Source organism: Macaca mulatta, chromosome 7 (assembly GCF_049350105.2).
Source record: "Macaca mulatta isolate MMU2019108-1 chromosome 7, T2T-MMU8v2.0, whole genome shotgun sequence".
NCBI lineage: Eukaryota > Metazoa > Chordata > Mammalia > Primates > Cercopithecidae > Macaca > Macaca mulatta.
This window is the reverse complement of record NC_133412.1, coordinates 128,106,597-128,123,565: the sequence shown is the minus strand read 5'-3', so window position 1 is coordinate 128,123,565 and position 16,969 is coordinate 128,106,597. Positions and strand designations below refer to the sequence as shown.

The window sequence follows — 16,969 nt, the reverse complement described above, 5'->3', positions numbered from 1 at the left end:
TTTGTTGCCCAGGCTGGTCTTGAAATTCTGGCCTCAGGTGATCTTCCCTCCCCAGCCTCCGAAAGTGCTGGAATTACAAGCATGAGTCATAGCACCTGCCTATAAATTATATCTGCTAGTGTTGTTACCAATCTCATCAGCAGTTTCTAAGTATTAGAAAGTTGTGAAGCTCATAATGGCAAATAGAGGCTTTCCAATATCTTAATTTTTAATTGAAAGCTCAAATTTCTTTTTTTTATTTTTTGAGAGGGAGTCTTGCTCTGTCACCCAGGCTAGAAGGCAGTGGCGTGATCTCAGTTCACTGCAACCTCTGTCCCCTGGGTACAAGTGATTCTCCTGCCTCAACCTCCTGAGTAGCTGGGATTATAGGTGCCCGCCACCATGCCCGGCTAATTTTTGTATTTTAGTAAAGACAGGGTTTCACTATGTAGGTCAATCTGGTCTCAAACTCCTGACCTCAAATGATCCACTCTCCTTGGCCTCCCAAAGTGCTGGGATTACAGGCATGAGCCACTGTGCCCAGCTCTTTTTTTTTTTTTTTTTTTGAGACAGAGTCTCCCGGGTTTAAGCGATTCTCGTGTCTCAGCCTTCTGAGTAGCTGGGATTACAGGCATGTGCCACCATGCCTGGCTAATATTTTTTTTTTTTTTTTTTTGAGACGGAGTCTCGCTGTGTCGCCCAGGCTGGAGTGCAGTGGCCGGATCTCAGCTCACTGCAAGCTCCGCCTCCCGGGTTTTTACGCCATTCTCCTGCCTCAGCCTCCAGAGTAGCCGGGACTACAGGCGCCCGCCACCTCGCCCGGCTAGTTTTTTGTATTTTTTAGTAGAGACGGGGTTTCACCGTGTTAGCCAAGATGGTCTTGAACTCCTGACCTCGTGATCCGCCCGTCTCGGCCTCCCAAAGTGCTGGGATTACAGGCTTGAGCCACCGCGCCCGGCCTTTTTTTTTTTTTTTTTTTTAGACGGAGTCTCGCTCAGTCGCCCAGGCTGGAGTGCAGTGGCGCGATCTCCGCTCACTGCAAGCTCCGCCTCCCAGGTTCACGCCATCCTCCTGCCTCAGCCTCCCGAGTAGCTGGGAGTACAGGCGCCCACCGCCACACCCGGCTAATTTTTTGTATTTCTAGTAGAGACGGGGTTTCACCGTGTTAGCCAGGATGGTCTCGATCTCCTGACCTCGTGATCCGCCCACGTCGGCCTCCCAAAGTGCTGGGATTACAGGCGTAAAATACAATTTTTGTATTTTTAGTAGAGACTAAAATACAAAATTTTATATTTGACCAGCCAGGCTGGTCAACATGAAACTCCCGACCTTAAGTGATCTGCCCGCCTCGGCCTCCCAAAGTGCTGGGATTATAGGTGTGAGCCACTGCGCCTGGCCCGAAAGCTCAAATGTTGTCGTTGGCAACAAATCCTGCCAGTTATTTTTTCTTAATTGACAGGCTCACTTCATTCATTTCTGAGAAAATGTTTGCCAAAGATCCAATTCTGCATAACCATAGTTTATTTGGCATTTGTTTTTCAAGTAAAAGTAGTGTTCTGTGAAAAAAAATCACTTAGTTCAGCTTACAACTCAAATAATTGCATAAGTACTTTTTTAAGACAGCCATCACACTTCTCATTTTAGCACACAACTTTAAAAAAAAACTGTGTAAGGGTCAAGATTTAATAAAATTAATATTTTTACTGCAAGTGAGTAGCGGTTAACAATGCGGTAATGACTAATACAGTTAGGTGCCCCTGCCTTGATTGGTGCCAGGGCACTAGGAATTTTACCCACCATTGCTTTTGCACCATCACTGCATCTCTTTAACACAGTGAAAGAGGCAAATAGCATGTCAGTGTCATTGCATATGAATGAAAAAGTTACTAGATTCCATATGCTTTCCTTTTTACAAATCATTGGTATTCGTGATTCCCTTAATTATGATCCTTTGTGTTGTAGATATTTCAATGCTAAAAACTGGTTCTAGTCTTCTCAAAGAGGAGGAGGAAGATGGTCAGGAAGGCAGCATTCACAATCTACCACTTGTAACATCCCAAAGGCCATTTTATGATGGACCCATGCCAACTCCCAGGCAAAAGCCATTTCAGTCGGGTTCTACACCCTTGCATCTCACTCACAGATTCATGGTAAGCCTTGGATCTACACTTAACTTATTAGAAGGTTTTCAGCACTTTTTTCTTACTATAAGTAATTTTTTTGGATAAAACATATTTTTTAAAACTTTGATTAAGTAGCCTGGAGCACTTTGGTTGATTATAGTTTTGTGGTTAGTTTATTTTATGGTTAGTTCACAGTTTTAATCTTGTTTCAACCTTATTGAAAATGACGTTAAATAAAATTCTGCTTTCCAAAATGACATTAAATGAACATAAGTAAATATTACTATCTTGCACTGTTTCTTGGCAATACTTTCAAACCTTATTCTTCATAGTCATTGTTATATAGAAGATTATACTGACTCCAAAACTCTAGTAAGGAGGTGTTTTCTTAGAAGGCAACTAATAGTATATTAGAAGGTGGTAAGTACTATGGGGGAAAATATCTGCCCCTTTTCCTCACCCCACCACCCACCAGAATGTAAGCTACACAAAGATAAAGATTTTTGTTTTGTGTACTGATATGTTCTTAGGATTTGGAACAAGGTATGATACAGTACACATTAAATATATATTTCATGAATAGACAAAATGAATATATTGGCTTTTTGCCTTAGGTTTGAGCTCTTTTTGTTTTGTTTTGTTTTTGAGATGGAGTCTCGCTCTGTTGCCCAGGCTGGAGTGCAGTGGTGCAATCTCGGCTCATTGCAAGCTCCGCCTCCCAGTTTCACACCATTCTCCTGCCTCAGCCTCCCGAGTAGCTGGGACTACAGGTGCCCGCCACCATGCCTGGCTAATTTTTGTATTTTTAGTAGAGATGAGGTTTCACCTTGTTCGCCAGATGGTCTCGATCTCCTGACCTTGTGATCCACCCGCCTTGGCCTCCCAAAGTGCTGGCATTACAGGCATGAGCCACCGCGCCTGGCCTGAGCTCTTAAAAAGTTTAGTATTTCTGGGCCGGGCGCGGTGGCTCAAGCCTGTAATCCCAGCACTTTGGGAGGCCGAGACGGGCGGATCACTAGGTCAGGAGATCGAGACCATCCTGGCTAACACGGTGAAACCCCGTCTCTACTAAAAAATACAAAAAACTAGCCGGGCGAGGTGGCGGGCGCCTGTAGTCCCAGCTACTCAGGAGTCTGAGACAGGAGAATGGCCGGAACCCGGGAGGCGGAGTTTGCAGTGAGCTGAGATCCGGCCACTGCACTCCAGCCTGGGCGACAGAGCGAGACTCCGTCTCAAAAAAAAAAAAAAAAAGTTTAGTATTTCCGTGTTGGTTATATGATGTTTTCTACTCTGAGGATTTTGCCTTTTTAAAAGTATAGGCCTGGCATAAATTTTTATGTAAAGATTGAGGGTGGTGATTAATATTAATAAAACCTTTTATTGTTATCAGTAGTCATCAAGTGATAGGTCTTAATTTTTTTATTAGTGTCAATATTTTATTTATAGTTATATTAAATAAAATTTTATTTTATTTATAGTTATATTAAATAAAATATTGGCACTAATTTTATTAGAAACTCTAGGGCCAAGTATGAGCCTATAATGGACATCAGTGCAAGATAAGATTTCCAAGTGGTATCAATTTATGTTGCCTCTGCCAGGCGTGGTGGCTCACGCCTGTAATCCCAGCACTTTGGGAGGCCAAGGTGGGCGAGTCACTTGAGGGTAGGAGTTGGAGACCAGCCTGGCCAACATGGTGAAACACCCTATCTCTATTTAAAAAAATACAGAAATTAGCTGGATGTGGTGGCACGCACTTGTAACTACAGCTACACAGGAGGCTGAGGGAGGAGAATCGCTTGAATCCAGGAGGCAGAGGTTGCAGTGAGTCGAGATCATGCCACTGCACTCCAGCTTGGGTGACAGCGAAACTCTGTCTCAAAAAAAAAAAAAAATTATGTTTTCTTAAAATGTATATATTTATTTTATCATAGAATAACTAGTTAGAATAGGAAAAAAGTCTGTTGTTATTTGCATTCATATTTGTAAGAAAACTCAATTTTTGAAATGTTTCTTTTGAGGAATTTAATGGTTTGGTTGTTCAAAGACCAACTCTAATGTACTTTTAAAGGAACAGTCATGTAATTTATTTTTAAATATTATTAAATACTCCATTTGCTAATTAATAAGTATATATGTATCTTATTCTCATGAAGAAAATAATAAGTAATTGTAGCTCCGGTATTATGACTCCTATCAGAAACTATTTAGAGATAGATGAGATGTAGTAGCTCCCAAAACCTAAATCTTAATACAGATTTAATTATAATATTTGTTAATTTGTACTACTGTGGCTTACTGATTCTAGGAGCTTCAGTTTTTCTCAGACTTATATTTAATCTTACCTGTTTGTAGGTGTGGAACTCTATTGGAATTATTCGCTGCTATAATGATGAGCAAGACAATGCCATAGATGTGGAGTTCCATGATTCCTCCATACACCATGCAACACACTTATCAAACACTTTGAATTATACAATAGCAGATCTTTCTCACGAAGCTATTTTGTTGGCATGTGAAAGCACTGATGAACTAGCAAGGTAAACTCAAGATTTTTAGGAAGAATTTGGCACTGTTAAACTGTTAGATAAAGTTGTTGAAATTAAAGACAAAAAGTTAATAAAACAAAATTTATTTTTTGTAGTATGAAATTTCAGAAGAGTTTGGTACAAACACCAGCACACCCAAAATACCTCAGAACATATGTCTGTTTTTGCCCTAATGGTTCCCTCATTACACGCTCTAACTACATAGCAAAATGACATGGCATGGTTAGTAATGCAAGAGATGGGATTTTTTTTACATTGTTAAGTGCTTTTTTTTTTTTTTTGCTATTGTAAGAGTAATATACATACATTGTAGAGGAAAAAAAAACAGTATACAGTATAGAAGTTTCAGAAAATGAAAGCTCCTCTCAGAATTCTACTCTCAGATATAACTGTTATTAACAATTTGATATGTATCCTTCCAGATTTCTTTCTATTTGAACCTCCCTTATTTTAATTTACTTTATTGAAATGTAATTTATTTACAATAAAATGCACCCATTTGATGAGTTCACAAAGGTGTATATACACATAACGCCTACCACAATCAAATATAGAATGTTCTTTATCACTTGAAAATGTTTTCTTATATCCCTTTGCAGTTAGTTCAACCCTAGCCTTGGCCAACTATTAGTCTAGATATTTGTCATTGTGTCTTTATCACCTGAAATTGTTTTCTTATATCCCTTTGCACTTAATTCAACCCTAGCCTTGGCCAACTGTTAATCTACATTTCTGTCACTATGGATTAGATTTAAAATCTCTCTTCGAGAAAGGAAAAAAAAAAAAAACCGGAAAAACAAACCAAAAAATGTACTAGTCACCCGTTTGCTTTTTCTACTTAATGTGTTTTGGATGTTTACATGTTTTGATAAGTAGGTAGGTAAATAAATAGGTAGATAGATGTCAAGAAAAAAATTATGATGGGAAAGCAATGGGTGCAGAATGTTTTTCTTTTTAAAAGAAAAGAAAATATTTTTTCAGCTTTTTGTTAATGAAGAGATTGCCCTCTCTTGATCCCTTCTTCAGCTGATTATAGTACTGATACACTTCATGGATTTTACTCTATCTTCTACGTGACTTGAAATTCATATCCTTCAGGCTGGGCACGGTGTCTTATGCCTGTAATCCCAGCACTTTCGGAGGCCGAGGCAGACAGATGACCTGAAGTCAAGAGTTTGAGACCAGCCTGACTAACATGGTGAAACTGTGTCTCTACTAAAAATACAAAAATTAACCAGATGTGGTGGCACCCACCTGTAGTCCTAGCTATTTGGGAGGCTGAGGCAAGAGACAGGAGAATTGCTTAAACCCGGGAGTTGGAGGTTGCAGTGAGCAGAAATCATGCCATTGTACTCCAGCCTGAGTGACAGAGCAAAACTCCATTTCATATAATAATAACTTACATATATGTATGTGCAAAGAAAAAAGGCTGGAAAGATAATATATTTCATTTTAAGGGTATTTCATAATTACTTTTTTTTTTTTTTTTTTTTTTTTTTTTTTTTTTTTTTTTTTGAGACAGAGTCTCGCTCTGTAGCCCGGGCTGGAGTGCAGTGGCCGGATCTCAGCTCACTGCAAGCTCCGCCTCCCAGGTTTACGCCATTCTTCTGCCTCAGCCTCCCGAGTAGCTGGGACTACAGGCGCCCGCCACCTCGCCCGGCTAGTTTTTTTTGTATTTTTTAGTAGAGACGGGGTTTCACGGTGTTCGCCAGGATGGTCTCGATCTCCTGACCTCGTGATCCACCCGTCTCGGCCTCCCAAAGTGCTGGGATTACAGGCTTGAGCCACCGCGCCCGGCCTTCATAATTACTTTTTTAAAGCAACTTCTTATGCCGTGTGTAATAGAAAGTAAACTATTTAGTTTTGTAGTTGAATATCATGATTACTTATTTTATATATATATCTCTCTCTCATATGAAAGTTTGATTGTTTTTGTCTTGTTTTAATTTTTAGCAAGCTTCACTGCCTGCACTTTAGTTCTTGGGATTCAAGCAAAGAGTGGATAATAGACTTGCCTCAGAATGAGGATATCGAAGCCATATGTCTTGGTCAAGGATGGGCTGCTGCCGCAACTAGTGCCCTGCTTCTTCGATTGTTTACTATTGGAGGGGTTCAGAAAGAGGTATTCAGCCTTGCTGGACCTGTGGTGTCAATGGCAGGACATGGAGAACAGCTTTTCATTGTTTATCACAGAGGTAGATTTTTTTCAGTCTTTTATGATTTTACTATGACTTGAAGTAAAATGGAAATCACTTGAGCTTTTTTGCGTTTTTGTTACTCTTTTTGTCTTGGATTATATACTTCCTTTTGAATCAGTGTGATCTTTACATGTAGAGAATTTTGTTGTGTTTACTAGTATCAATAAAAATGAAAATGTTTTCCTAATAGAACTATATTATAGAGAGAATTCCAAGGTGGAATTTGGTTAATTACTTCCATGTCTAAATCTTACCATTTGGCAAGCACGACCAGAGAACTTTCAGCATTGAAATTCCATAAAAATAACTCCTAGTAGGAAGGGCCAAAAAACTCTGAATGTGACACTTTTTAAAAGCTGCTGCCTCCTTTTCCTCCCCTCATGTCTTTCTTCAGTCCCCATCATTATGCTAAGACGGTCTTATCAAGGTAACTGATAATCTCTGTGCTTTTTAAAAAAATAATTCCATTGAAAATACCTTCTTCTCATGACTTCTGTGACATCATACTTTCAATGTTTTTCCTCACTGGCAACTCCCTTTTTACTTTTTTGTTGTCTCTACCTTTTAGCTGGAGTGTATCCCCTTTTTCTCTACTACTCTCTAGGTCAGGGGTCTTTCAGTCTTTTTGTCTGCTTTGCCACAGTAAGACATAGATTCATAGATTCTGGACCAGGTGTGGTGGCTCACACCTGTAATCTCAGCACTTTGGGAGGCCGAGACGGGAGGGTTACTTGAGCCCAGGAGTTCAAGACCAGCGTGGATAACAATAGCAAGCCACTGTTTCTATTTTAAAAAGAAAAAAAAGAAGAAGAAAAGAAATATATTCTGTATAACTGTTCTATAAATATCTGCAAATGTAACTGAAATAAAAGTCTCATAGACAATGTTTACTCTTTGATTTCAGTTTAAATTTTTTTATTTCATTTTTTTAAATGCTAGTTGCAACTTAAACTTGATTCCATGACTCATAGGTCAAAAAAATGCAGTTTGAGAAACCACCCTGGGGGATTTTATCATAATCCATGGCTTTAAATACATCTCAGTGTCTATGACTTTTAAGTTGATAGCACCAACCCTACCCTCTCCTGTGTCTCCAGACTTACACATCCAGTTACCCACTTGAAATCTATTTAGAGTTTGGACAGACATTTCAGACTTAATTTACTCACAATAAAAAATGATTTTTTTCCTTCCAAACTTGCTTCTTACGTAGTTTCCCCATCTTAGTAAATGGCCTACTAGCAATCTAGTGGCTGAAGCCAAAAATCTGAAAATTATCTTTGATTCTTCTCTTTCCATTTCCCCTGCATCAACTCCAACGGTAAAATTATATCATCATGTCAGTTCTATGGAATAACACATTCTAAATTTGTCTCTTTTCATTTCTTCCGCTAATGCAACCTAGATGTCATCTCTTAGACTGTCATAGTAGTCTCCTAACTAGTCTTTTAGCTTCAATTCTTGCCTTCCACAGTCCATTCTCCACACAGCAGCCTAGGTAATCTTTTAAAAACATAGATCATGCTCCTCTTCTCAAATCTGTCTGACTTTCCTTCACTTTTAGAATCAAACTCAAACTTCTGATAGCTGTCAAGGTGATCTACTGATCCCGTATAATCTGACCTTTGCCTGCCTCTTCAACCTCATGTCTTACCATTGTTTCTCATTACCATGTTCTGGCCATACTGCCTCTTTGTGTTCTTTGAGCCCTCTATTCTTCCTGCCTTAGGACTTTGCATTAGCTGTTCCCTCCATCCACTTTCATGTTCCTTCCCTAATGTTTGCATGGCAGGCTCCAGCTTGCAGTTCATGTCTTAACTTAAACTTTACTTTCTGAGAGGCCACTTCTGACTAACCAGTCTAACAAACCACTCTGACATTCTGTATCACATTATTTTAACTTTTTGATAACTTTTTTTGTTCATTTTGTGTTTTTTAATTTGTCTTCTACCTGAAATTTGAATTTAATGAGAGCAGTGACTTTGTTTATTGCTGTAGCTCTAGGATCTAGGCCAATGCTGGCATGTAGTAAGCTTTCTGTAAATATTTCTTGAGTGAATAAATGCCCACTTATAAGGACTTTATCTGAATAGTCCGTGTAACATCTTACTCTGTTTCTAATACCTGAATGATGCCTCAGTTAGATGGGTTATTCATAAAAAGTAGCGCTAGTCAGTCTAGTAATTTACCACAAAATCAATTCACAGAAAATAATGTAGACTGCATTATAGTTGGATAACCTTTAATGCCTGATTTATATTTACATTTTCTCATTAGGTACAGGATTTGATGGGGATCAGTGCCTTGGAGTTCAACTGCTAGAGCTGGGGAAAAAGAAAAAACAAATTGTGCATGGTGACCCTCTTCCTCTTACAAGGAAATCCTACCTTGCATGGATTGGGTTTTCAGCTGAAGGCAAGATAAATTTGTTTAAAAAAAACAAGTATAATAGAAAGTGTTAAGATATTCTTCAAGAAGAAAATTATTTCATTGTTTTATTCCTAATTTCTTTAAGGATAAATTATCGCTATTTTATATTTTAAATTTCTATTTTAATATGTTGGCAGAATTGGGAACTGCAATCTTTAGGCAAGGTAGCCATTGTTTTATGTACTAGATCTTGCTTTTATTTTTATGTTCTTTTGCGAGAGGGTCTGGCTCTGTTGTCCAGGCTGGAGTGCAGTAGAATGATCTCAGCTCACTGCAACCTCCACCTCCTGGGCTCAAGCCATCTTCCTACCTCAGCCTCCTTAGTAGCTGGGACTTCAGGTGTATGCCACCGTGCCCAGCTAATTTTTGTATTTTTTGTAGAGATAGGGTTTTGCCATGTTGTCCAGGCTGGTCTCAAACTCCTAGGCTCAAGTGATCCGCCCACCTTGGCCTCCTAAAGTGCTGGGATTACAGGCGTGAGGAACTGCACCCGGCTAAGATCTCTCTTCATGAGAATTCTCATTAGAAAACTTACAAAGAGGAAAATATATTTTTCTGAAAGTTTATTAAATAGCAAGGAGGTGATACAAATCAATAATAAATTGTGTCTTTTCCAGCAGATCATACACAAAACAGAATTTTCTAGAACTTCACTGTTTATTACAATAACTAGTATGTATGTCTATTGAGCACTTGAAATATGGCTGAGATGTGCTTGTATGTATAAAATACTCTCTGGATTTTGAAGACTTACCATGAAAAAAATATAAAAATCAACAATTTTTTAACATTGATTACCTGTTAAATGATAATATTTGAGATACCTTCAATGAAATAAAATGTATTATTAACATTAATTTCACCTTTTTTCTTTAAAAAAATTTTTTTTTGGCTGGGCATGATGGCTCATGCCTACAATCCCAGCACTCTGGGAGGCCGAGGCAGCAGGATCACTTGAGCCCAGGAGTTCAAGACCAGACTGGACAATATACTGAGATCCCATCTCTATTTAAATATATATATATATATATATATATTTTTTTTTTTTAAGGAATAAATTAGGAGTCTTGCTCTGTTGCCCAGGCTGGAGTGCAATGATGCAATATCAGCTTACTGCAACCTCTGCCTCCTGGGTTCAAGCAGTTCTCCTGCCTCAGCCTTCTGAGTAGCTGGGATTATAGGCTTGCATCACCACACCCGGCTAATTTTTGTATTTTTAATAGAGACGGGGTTTCACCATGCTGGCCAGGCTGGTCTTGAACTCCTGACCTCAGGTGATCCACCTGCCTTGACTTCCTAAAGTGCTGGGATTACAGGCATGAGCCACTACCCCCAGCCTAAATTTTTTCATTTAATTTTTTTGTTGTTCAGATACATGGTATGTAGCCATTTTTCTTTTTTAATGTGGCACTAGGAAATTAAAAATTACACTTTTGGCTCACATGGTATTTATTTTGGATAAGTGCTATTTTAGACCAAATTCTAGAGGCTTATGACAGATGATCTGAAACACACTGAGGAGTACCTTATTTTATTTGTTTTTGTGTTTGCATTTTTTTCTATGCAGAGTCTCACTCTGTCACCCAGGCTGGACTGCAGTGATGCGATCTCAGATCACTACCACCTCTGTCTTCTGGGTTCAAGTGATTCTCATGCCTCAGCCTCCCAAGTAGCTGTGACTACAGGCACGTGCCAGCACGCCTGGCTAATTTTGCATTTTTAGTAGAGATGGGATTTCAACATGTTGGCTAGGCTGGTTTCGAACTCCTGGCCTGAGGTGATCCACCTGCCTTGGCCTCTCAAAGTGCTGGGATTACAGGAGTGAGCCACTGCACCTGGCCCAGGAGTACCTTATTTTAAATCACCAGTCAACTCTATCTCATGGGGACTTAGGTATTTCTCTTTTTGGAGATATTCATTCTTCATTTACATTGCTGGAAACTCCACTTTCTGTTTAAAATATCAACCATTTCTAGATGTGTTTTCTGTTTTGATGTTAGTCACTCAGGCTTTAATAATATGAACCATTGATAACTTCCATTTGTATAGATTTTTTTCTCCCAAGTACCAATTAGATCCAGACCCTGAGGAAACTGATGTTTGCAGAGTAAGGGGGGTATGAAGCCACAGATAAGAAAAGGGAGGATCAGGCAATTTGCCACAGATTTCCTGAGTTGGAAGCAGAATAGGTGGAAAACAAGAATGCTTCTGTTTTACTAGGTAAGAATTGCTTACCCAGTAGTTGGGGACAGAATAGTAACAAGGCCAACAAAAAGAAGAGAGAGGAAGAAGAGTACTAAAGATAAATTTCATAAAGATCACCTTGTATCAGGTTTTGATCATTTTTCTAAATATTTCTCAACCGGGAACCTTCTCATTCATGTTTAATATTTTGCTAAAATTGGCTTTAAAATTATTATCGGTCAGGCACAGTGGCTCACGCCTGTAATCCCAGCACTTCGGGAGTCCGAGGCAGGCGGATCACGAGGTCAGGAAATCGAGACCAACTTGGTTAACACGGTGAAACCCTGTCTCTACTAAAAATACAAAAAAAAATTAGCCAGGTGTGGTGGCGGGTGCCTGTACTCCAGCTACTCTGGAGGCTGAGGCAGGAGAATGGCATGAACCCAGGAGGCGGAGCTTGCAGTGAGCCGAGATCATGCCACTGCACTCCAGCCTGGGCAACAGAGCGAGACTCCATCTCGAAAAAAAAAAATAATAAATAAATAAATAAATAAATAAATAAATAAATAAAATTATTATTATCTTCCAGCAGGTGGCATAGTTTTCACTGAAACTCAGTTTTTTCACATTATTTGTGTAAATTTTAGTCATATCAAATACAATTTTTTTTCTTTTTTCTGTTAGGTCTTACTCTATATGGTTAATGAAATTTTACAGTAAATAATCTTAGATTATTTGCTTCTGTTTTGTGTTTTGCTTTTGAAAGCAAAGTTGAATCCTTGGTATGTATAATATATTTGAAATAGGGTTTCTTTAACAACATGTAGCTATGTCTCCAAGTGATTTCTTTTTCTGTTGGTGTTTAGGTACCCCTTGTTACGTGGATTCAGAAGGAATTGTTCGAATGCTTAACAGAGGACTTGGTAATACATGGACTCCTGTATGTAATACAAGAGAGCACTGCAAAGGAAAATCTGATCACTACTGGGTGGTTGGTATCCATGAAAATCCCCAGCAACTAAGGTAGGCTATTAAAAGAAGTCTGAAGTTGACTCTTTTTTAAAAGTATTTTGAATTTCTTTTTGTGAGGCTCTTTAAGTGTATTTGTCTTTTATCTTAGTCCAATTATTTGCTTTCTATAGTCACTAAATTAGGAATTTGTTCATATTCACTCTGAAGTTTTCAGTCACTTGCTTTACTTGAAACATGTTGAATGAAATAGAAATAATTAGGGTGACCTTACCATCATTTCAGCCACACAGGGAGAGGAATTCTGGTTAAACATGGCATTTCACCTTTTATTATTGTCTTTTATTTTAATAAAATAATCAATATAAAAGTAAAAATGGAAAATAAAACTGATAAAACTGAATATATATTCAATTGAGAGTTGAAATATATAATGAAGCTGCTTTTTGAGATGTTTTGCTTAATTATTATAATAGGAGGAAGGACTAATAGAATTTTTTTTTTTTTTGAGACGGAGTCTTGCCCTGTTGCCCAGGCTGGAGTGCAGTGGCATGATCGCGGCTCACTGCAAGCTCCGCCTCCCAGGATCACGCCATTCTCCTGCCTCAGCCTCCCCAGTAGCTGGGATTATAGGCACGCACCACAACGCCTGGTTAATTTTTTTGTATTTTTAGTAGAGAGGGGGTTTCACTGTGTTAGCCAGGATGGTCTCAATCTCCTGACCTCGTGATCCGCCCACCTCAGTCTCCCAAAGTGCTGGAATTACAGGCATGAGCCACCACACCCAGCCGAATTCTTTTTTTTTTGAGTCTCTGTCACCTAGGCTGGAGTGCAGTGGTGTGATCTCAGTTCACTACAACCTCCACTTCTTGAGTTCAAGCGATTCTTCTACCTCAGCCTCCCCAGTAGCTGAGATTACATAGGCATGTGCCACCATGCCCAGCTAATTTTTGTATTTTTTGTAGAGACAGGATTTCACCATGTTGGCCAGGCTGGTCTTGATCTCTTGACCTCAAGTGATCCACCCAAAGTGTTGGGATTACAGGCGTGAGCCATCACACCTGGCCCTGGACTAATAGTATTTTATGTTGATTCGTGCGCACATTAAAGTTTGGGAAGTACTGCTGCTGGCACATGTAAGAAATAATACATTGGTTGGGCATGGCATGGGATTTCTTTTTGGGGTGATGAAAATGTTCAGAAATTAGTGGTGATAGATGCACAATTCTGTGAATATACAGAAAACCACTGAATTACATACTGTTTTTTTTTTTTTTTTTTTTTTTTTGAGACAGAGTCTTACTCTGTCACCCAGGCTAGAGCACAGTGGCCTGATTATGGCTCACTTCAGGCTCACTTCAGCAGTGACATCCTAGGCTCAAGCAATCCTCCCACCTTAGCTTCCCAAGTAGCTGGGACTACAGGCACGCACCACTACACCCAGCTACTTTTTGTAGAGGCAGGGTTTCACCATGTTGCCTAGGCTGTTCTCAAATTCATGGGCTCAAGGGATCTTCCCGCCTCAGCCTCCCAAAGTGTTGGGATTACAGGCATGAGCCACTGTGCCTGGCTGAATTGTATACTTACCATATGATATGGCTGGTACATTCTCTGTGAATTCAATATGTGAATCATATCTTGACAAAGCTGTTAAAAAGGATGAGGACACTATGTAATGATACAGAAAAATCTACAAGATGTATTAAGAGAAATACCATTTGTGTAAAAGTGGGGAAAGAATAAGAATATGTAATTGTATTTGCTTTACATATGCAAAAGAATTCCTAGAAGAATAAAAAGGAAACTAACAATGATAGTTACCTCACAGAAAGAAACTCAGTGGATAGTATAGGAGACTTTTCTCTGTATTCATTTTTATACTTTTTAAGCATGTAAATTGAGCATGTAACTTTGAATTACTAGTTCAAAAGTTAAATAAATTGAATTTTTAAACAAAGCAGCAATTCAATAAACTAAATCAGATAAGGCCAGAAGTTCAAGAAGACTTGTTTTTTTTTTAAATTAATTAATTAATTTATTTATTTTTTATTATGCTTTAAGTTCTAGGGTACATGTGCACAACGTGCAGGTTTGTTACATATGTATACATGTGCCATGTTGGCGTGCTGCACCCAAGAAAGACTTCTTAATTTGGCTACATGGAGGTTAACGGTGACTCTGATACAAAGTGATAAAATGTTAAATTCCAGATTGGGGTGGGCATGGGAGGTACAGAAATGAAAGTAGAATATGTGGATAACTCTTATCAAGAAATTTGACTATTGGGCCAGGCGAGGTGGCTCACGCCTGTAATCCCAACACTTTGGGAACCCAAGGCGGGAGGAGTTCGAGACTAGCCTGGGCAACATAGTGAGACCCAGTTTCTACAAAAAATGTTTTTTTAATTACCCAGGCATGATGGCACACGCCTATAGTCTCTGTTACTTGAGAGGCTGAGAGGGGAGGATCACTTGAGCCCAGGAGGTTTGAGGTTACAGTGAGCCATGATCACGCCTCTGCACTCCTGCCTAGGCGACAGAGAACCTATCTCAAAAAAAAAAAAGGAACTTTGGCGTGAAGAGAAGCAAAGATTTGGGGTGGCACCTAAGGGAGGATAAAAAGTCTTTGAAGAGATTTTTTAGCTTAGGTGGCTCTACAGCGTTTTTGTAATCTTTTGGCAATGAATTTAGTAAAGAAGATAAGATTGGCAATTTAAAAGAAGGATCCAATGAAAGGAATGAAATCTTTTTTTTTTTTTTTTTTTTTTTTTGAGACGGAGTGTTGCTCTGTCACCCAGGCTGGAGTGCAGTGGCCGGATCTCAGCTCACTGCAGCCTCCGCCTCCCAGGTTCACGCCATTCTCCTGCCTCAGCCTCCCGAGTAGCTGGGACTACAGGCGCCCGCCACCTCGCCCGGCTAGTTTTTTGTATTTTTTAGTAGAGACGGGGTTTCACCGTGTTAGCCAGGATGGTCTCGATCTCCAGACCTTGTGATCCGCCCGCCTCGGCCTCCCAAAGTGCTGGGATTACAGGCTTGAGCCACCGCGCCCGGCCAGGAATGAAATCTTAAAAAGAAAAAAAAGTAGTAGTTTTTAGATGAGCTGTCTAAAATAGGAAAATAGACATTTTATCAGTTGTGGAAGGGAAAAAAAGAGGCACAAATGCAGATAGATTTGGTAGCTGAAAGGTAACAAATTCCTATCTTCTGTTTTTGGCTTCTGTTTTGTTGGCAGATCATGGAGCAGAAGCAGAATTCAGTTATTTCTAGAGACAGTGGTTGGCATTGTGGGATGTTTGAGAAGAAAAGACATATAGTCTCAGAGAATGCAGAATTGAATTAGTAGAGAACTACAGAGGAATTGCTGGTTATTTCTGTGTGTTTTGCCTTTATAGTTGTAATCACTGAATATTACATTCTAAAATTGACATATTTAGTATTAGAAGATGTATATTCATTAACTTCTTTTTTTCTTTTTATTTTAGAGCCAGGGTGTCACTGGCTCTACGATTGCAGTGGTTGAGTCATAGCTCACTGCAGCCTTGAACTCCTGGGCTCAAGTGATCCTCGCACCTCAGTCTCCTGAGTAGGTGGAGCTACAGGCACAGGCTACCACACCTGGCTAATTTTTAAAAATACTTTGTAAAGATGAGGTCTCACCATCTTGCCCAGATTGATCTCAAATTCCTGGCCTCAACTGATCGTCTTGCATCAGCCTTCCAAAGTGCTGGGATTATAGGTATAAGCCTTGTGCCAAGCCACATCCACTATTTTTAATAGTTCTTATAGTGTAGGTTGTTCTCAGGGATTTCTTGCAAGTCCGTTTTCAGGAATCTAATTAGTTTAGTAATTTGAATTAAAGAATTCACAGTCTGTCTTAATAGTAGGTTAAGGTTTGAACCTATGAGGATTTTTACTATTCTGCCTAATGCTTATTCAAGTAAGATTATTCATTTTGTTAGTGAATGTCATTATCTTAAGGAGGTATATGAAATTATTTATTTGCAATATATGAAATTAGTCATCTGCAATGAATAATTTTGCTTTTTCATTTAATTTAATATTACAAATATTTCATCAGTTGCAGTTTTCACATCCTTAGTAATTTATCCAGCTGGCTTTTTTTTCTTATATGCTTTTTTTTTTTTCCGCACAACCCTTTGGGACACATTTTTTACCTGCTTTTTATTTAAGATTTGTAAAGAATTTTAACTTGTTAAAAACTACGATAATTACAGCTAGTAACATTTAACTGTTATATTCAATGATGGGTAAAGAAATAATGGACTCTAAATTACAGCTTTTAGATTTAGAAGGATTTTAGAACCCATCTCTACTAGTAGCTCCTGACATTTTCAAATATAAGAGCCCCTTTTGTTTATTTATTTAGAAACAGGATCTCCCTACGTTATCCAGGCTGGACTTGAACAAGAGTCCTTTTTAAATGTTGAACAATTCATGCCTGCAAATGATAGTAGCTCTAGTAACTCTACATTTAGTATCAGCTAATAAATAATATTTCTTTATTGAGACAGTCTTGC

The 16,969-nt window shown here is 38.9% G+C and overlaps 1 protein-coding gene across 6 annotated transcripts in view; it reads left to right on the top strand.

Annotated features, from left to right (window-relative positions):
- The window catches only part of WDHD1 (WD repeat and HMG-box DNA binding protein 1), an 85,000-nt gene that overhangs the window by 37,375 nt on the left and 30,656 nt on the right, over positions 1-16,969 (top strand). For all 6 annotated transcript variants that reach the window (XM_077941042.1, XM_015143729.3, XM_077941041.1 and 3 more), the window contains 5 exons: positions 1,942-2,129; positions 4,458-4,642; positions 6,605-6,846; positions 9,127-9,264; positions 12,330-12,486. In XM_077941042.1, coding sequence (XP_077797168.1) covers positions 1,942-2,129; positions 4,458-4,642; positions 6,605-6,846; positions 9,127-9,264; positions 12,330-12,486 — 910 coding nt within the window. The remainder of the gene's footprint in view (positions 1-1,941; positions 2,130-4,457; positions 4,643-6,604; positions 6,847-9,126; positions 9,265-12,329; positions 12,487-16,969) is intronic.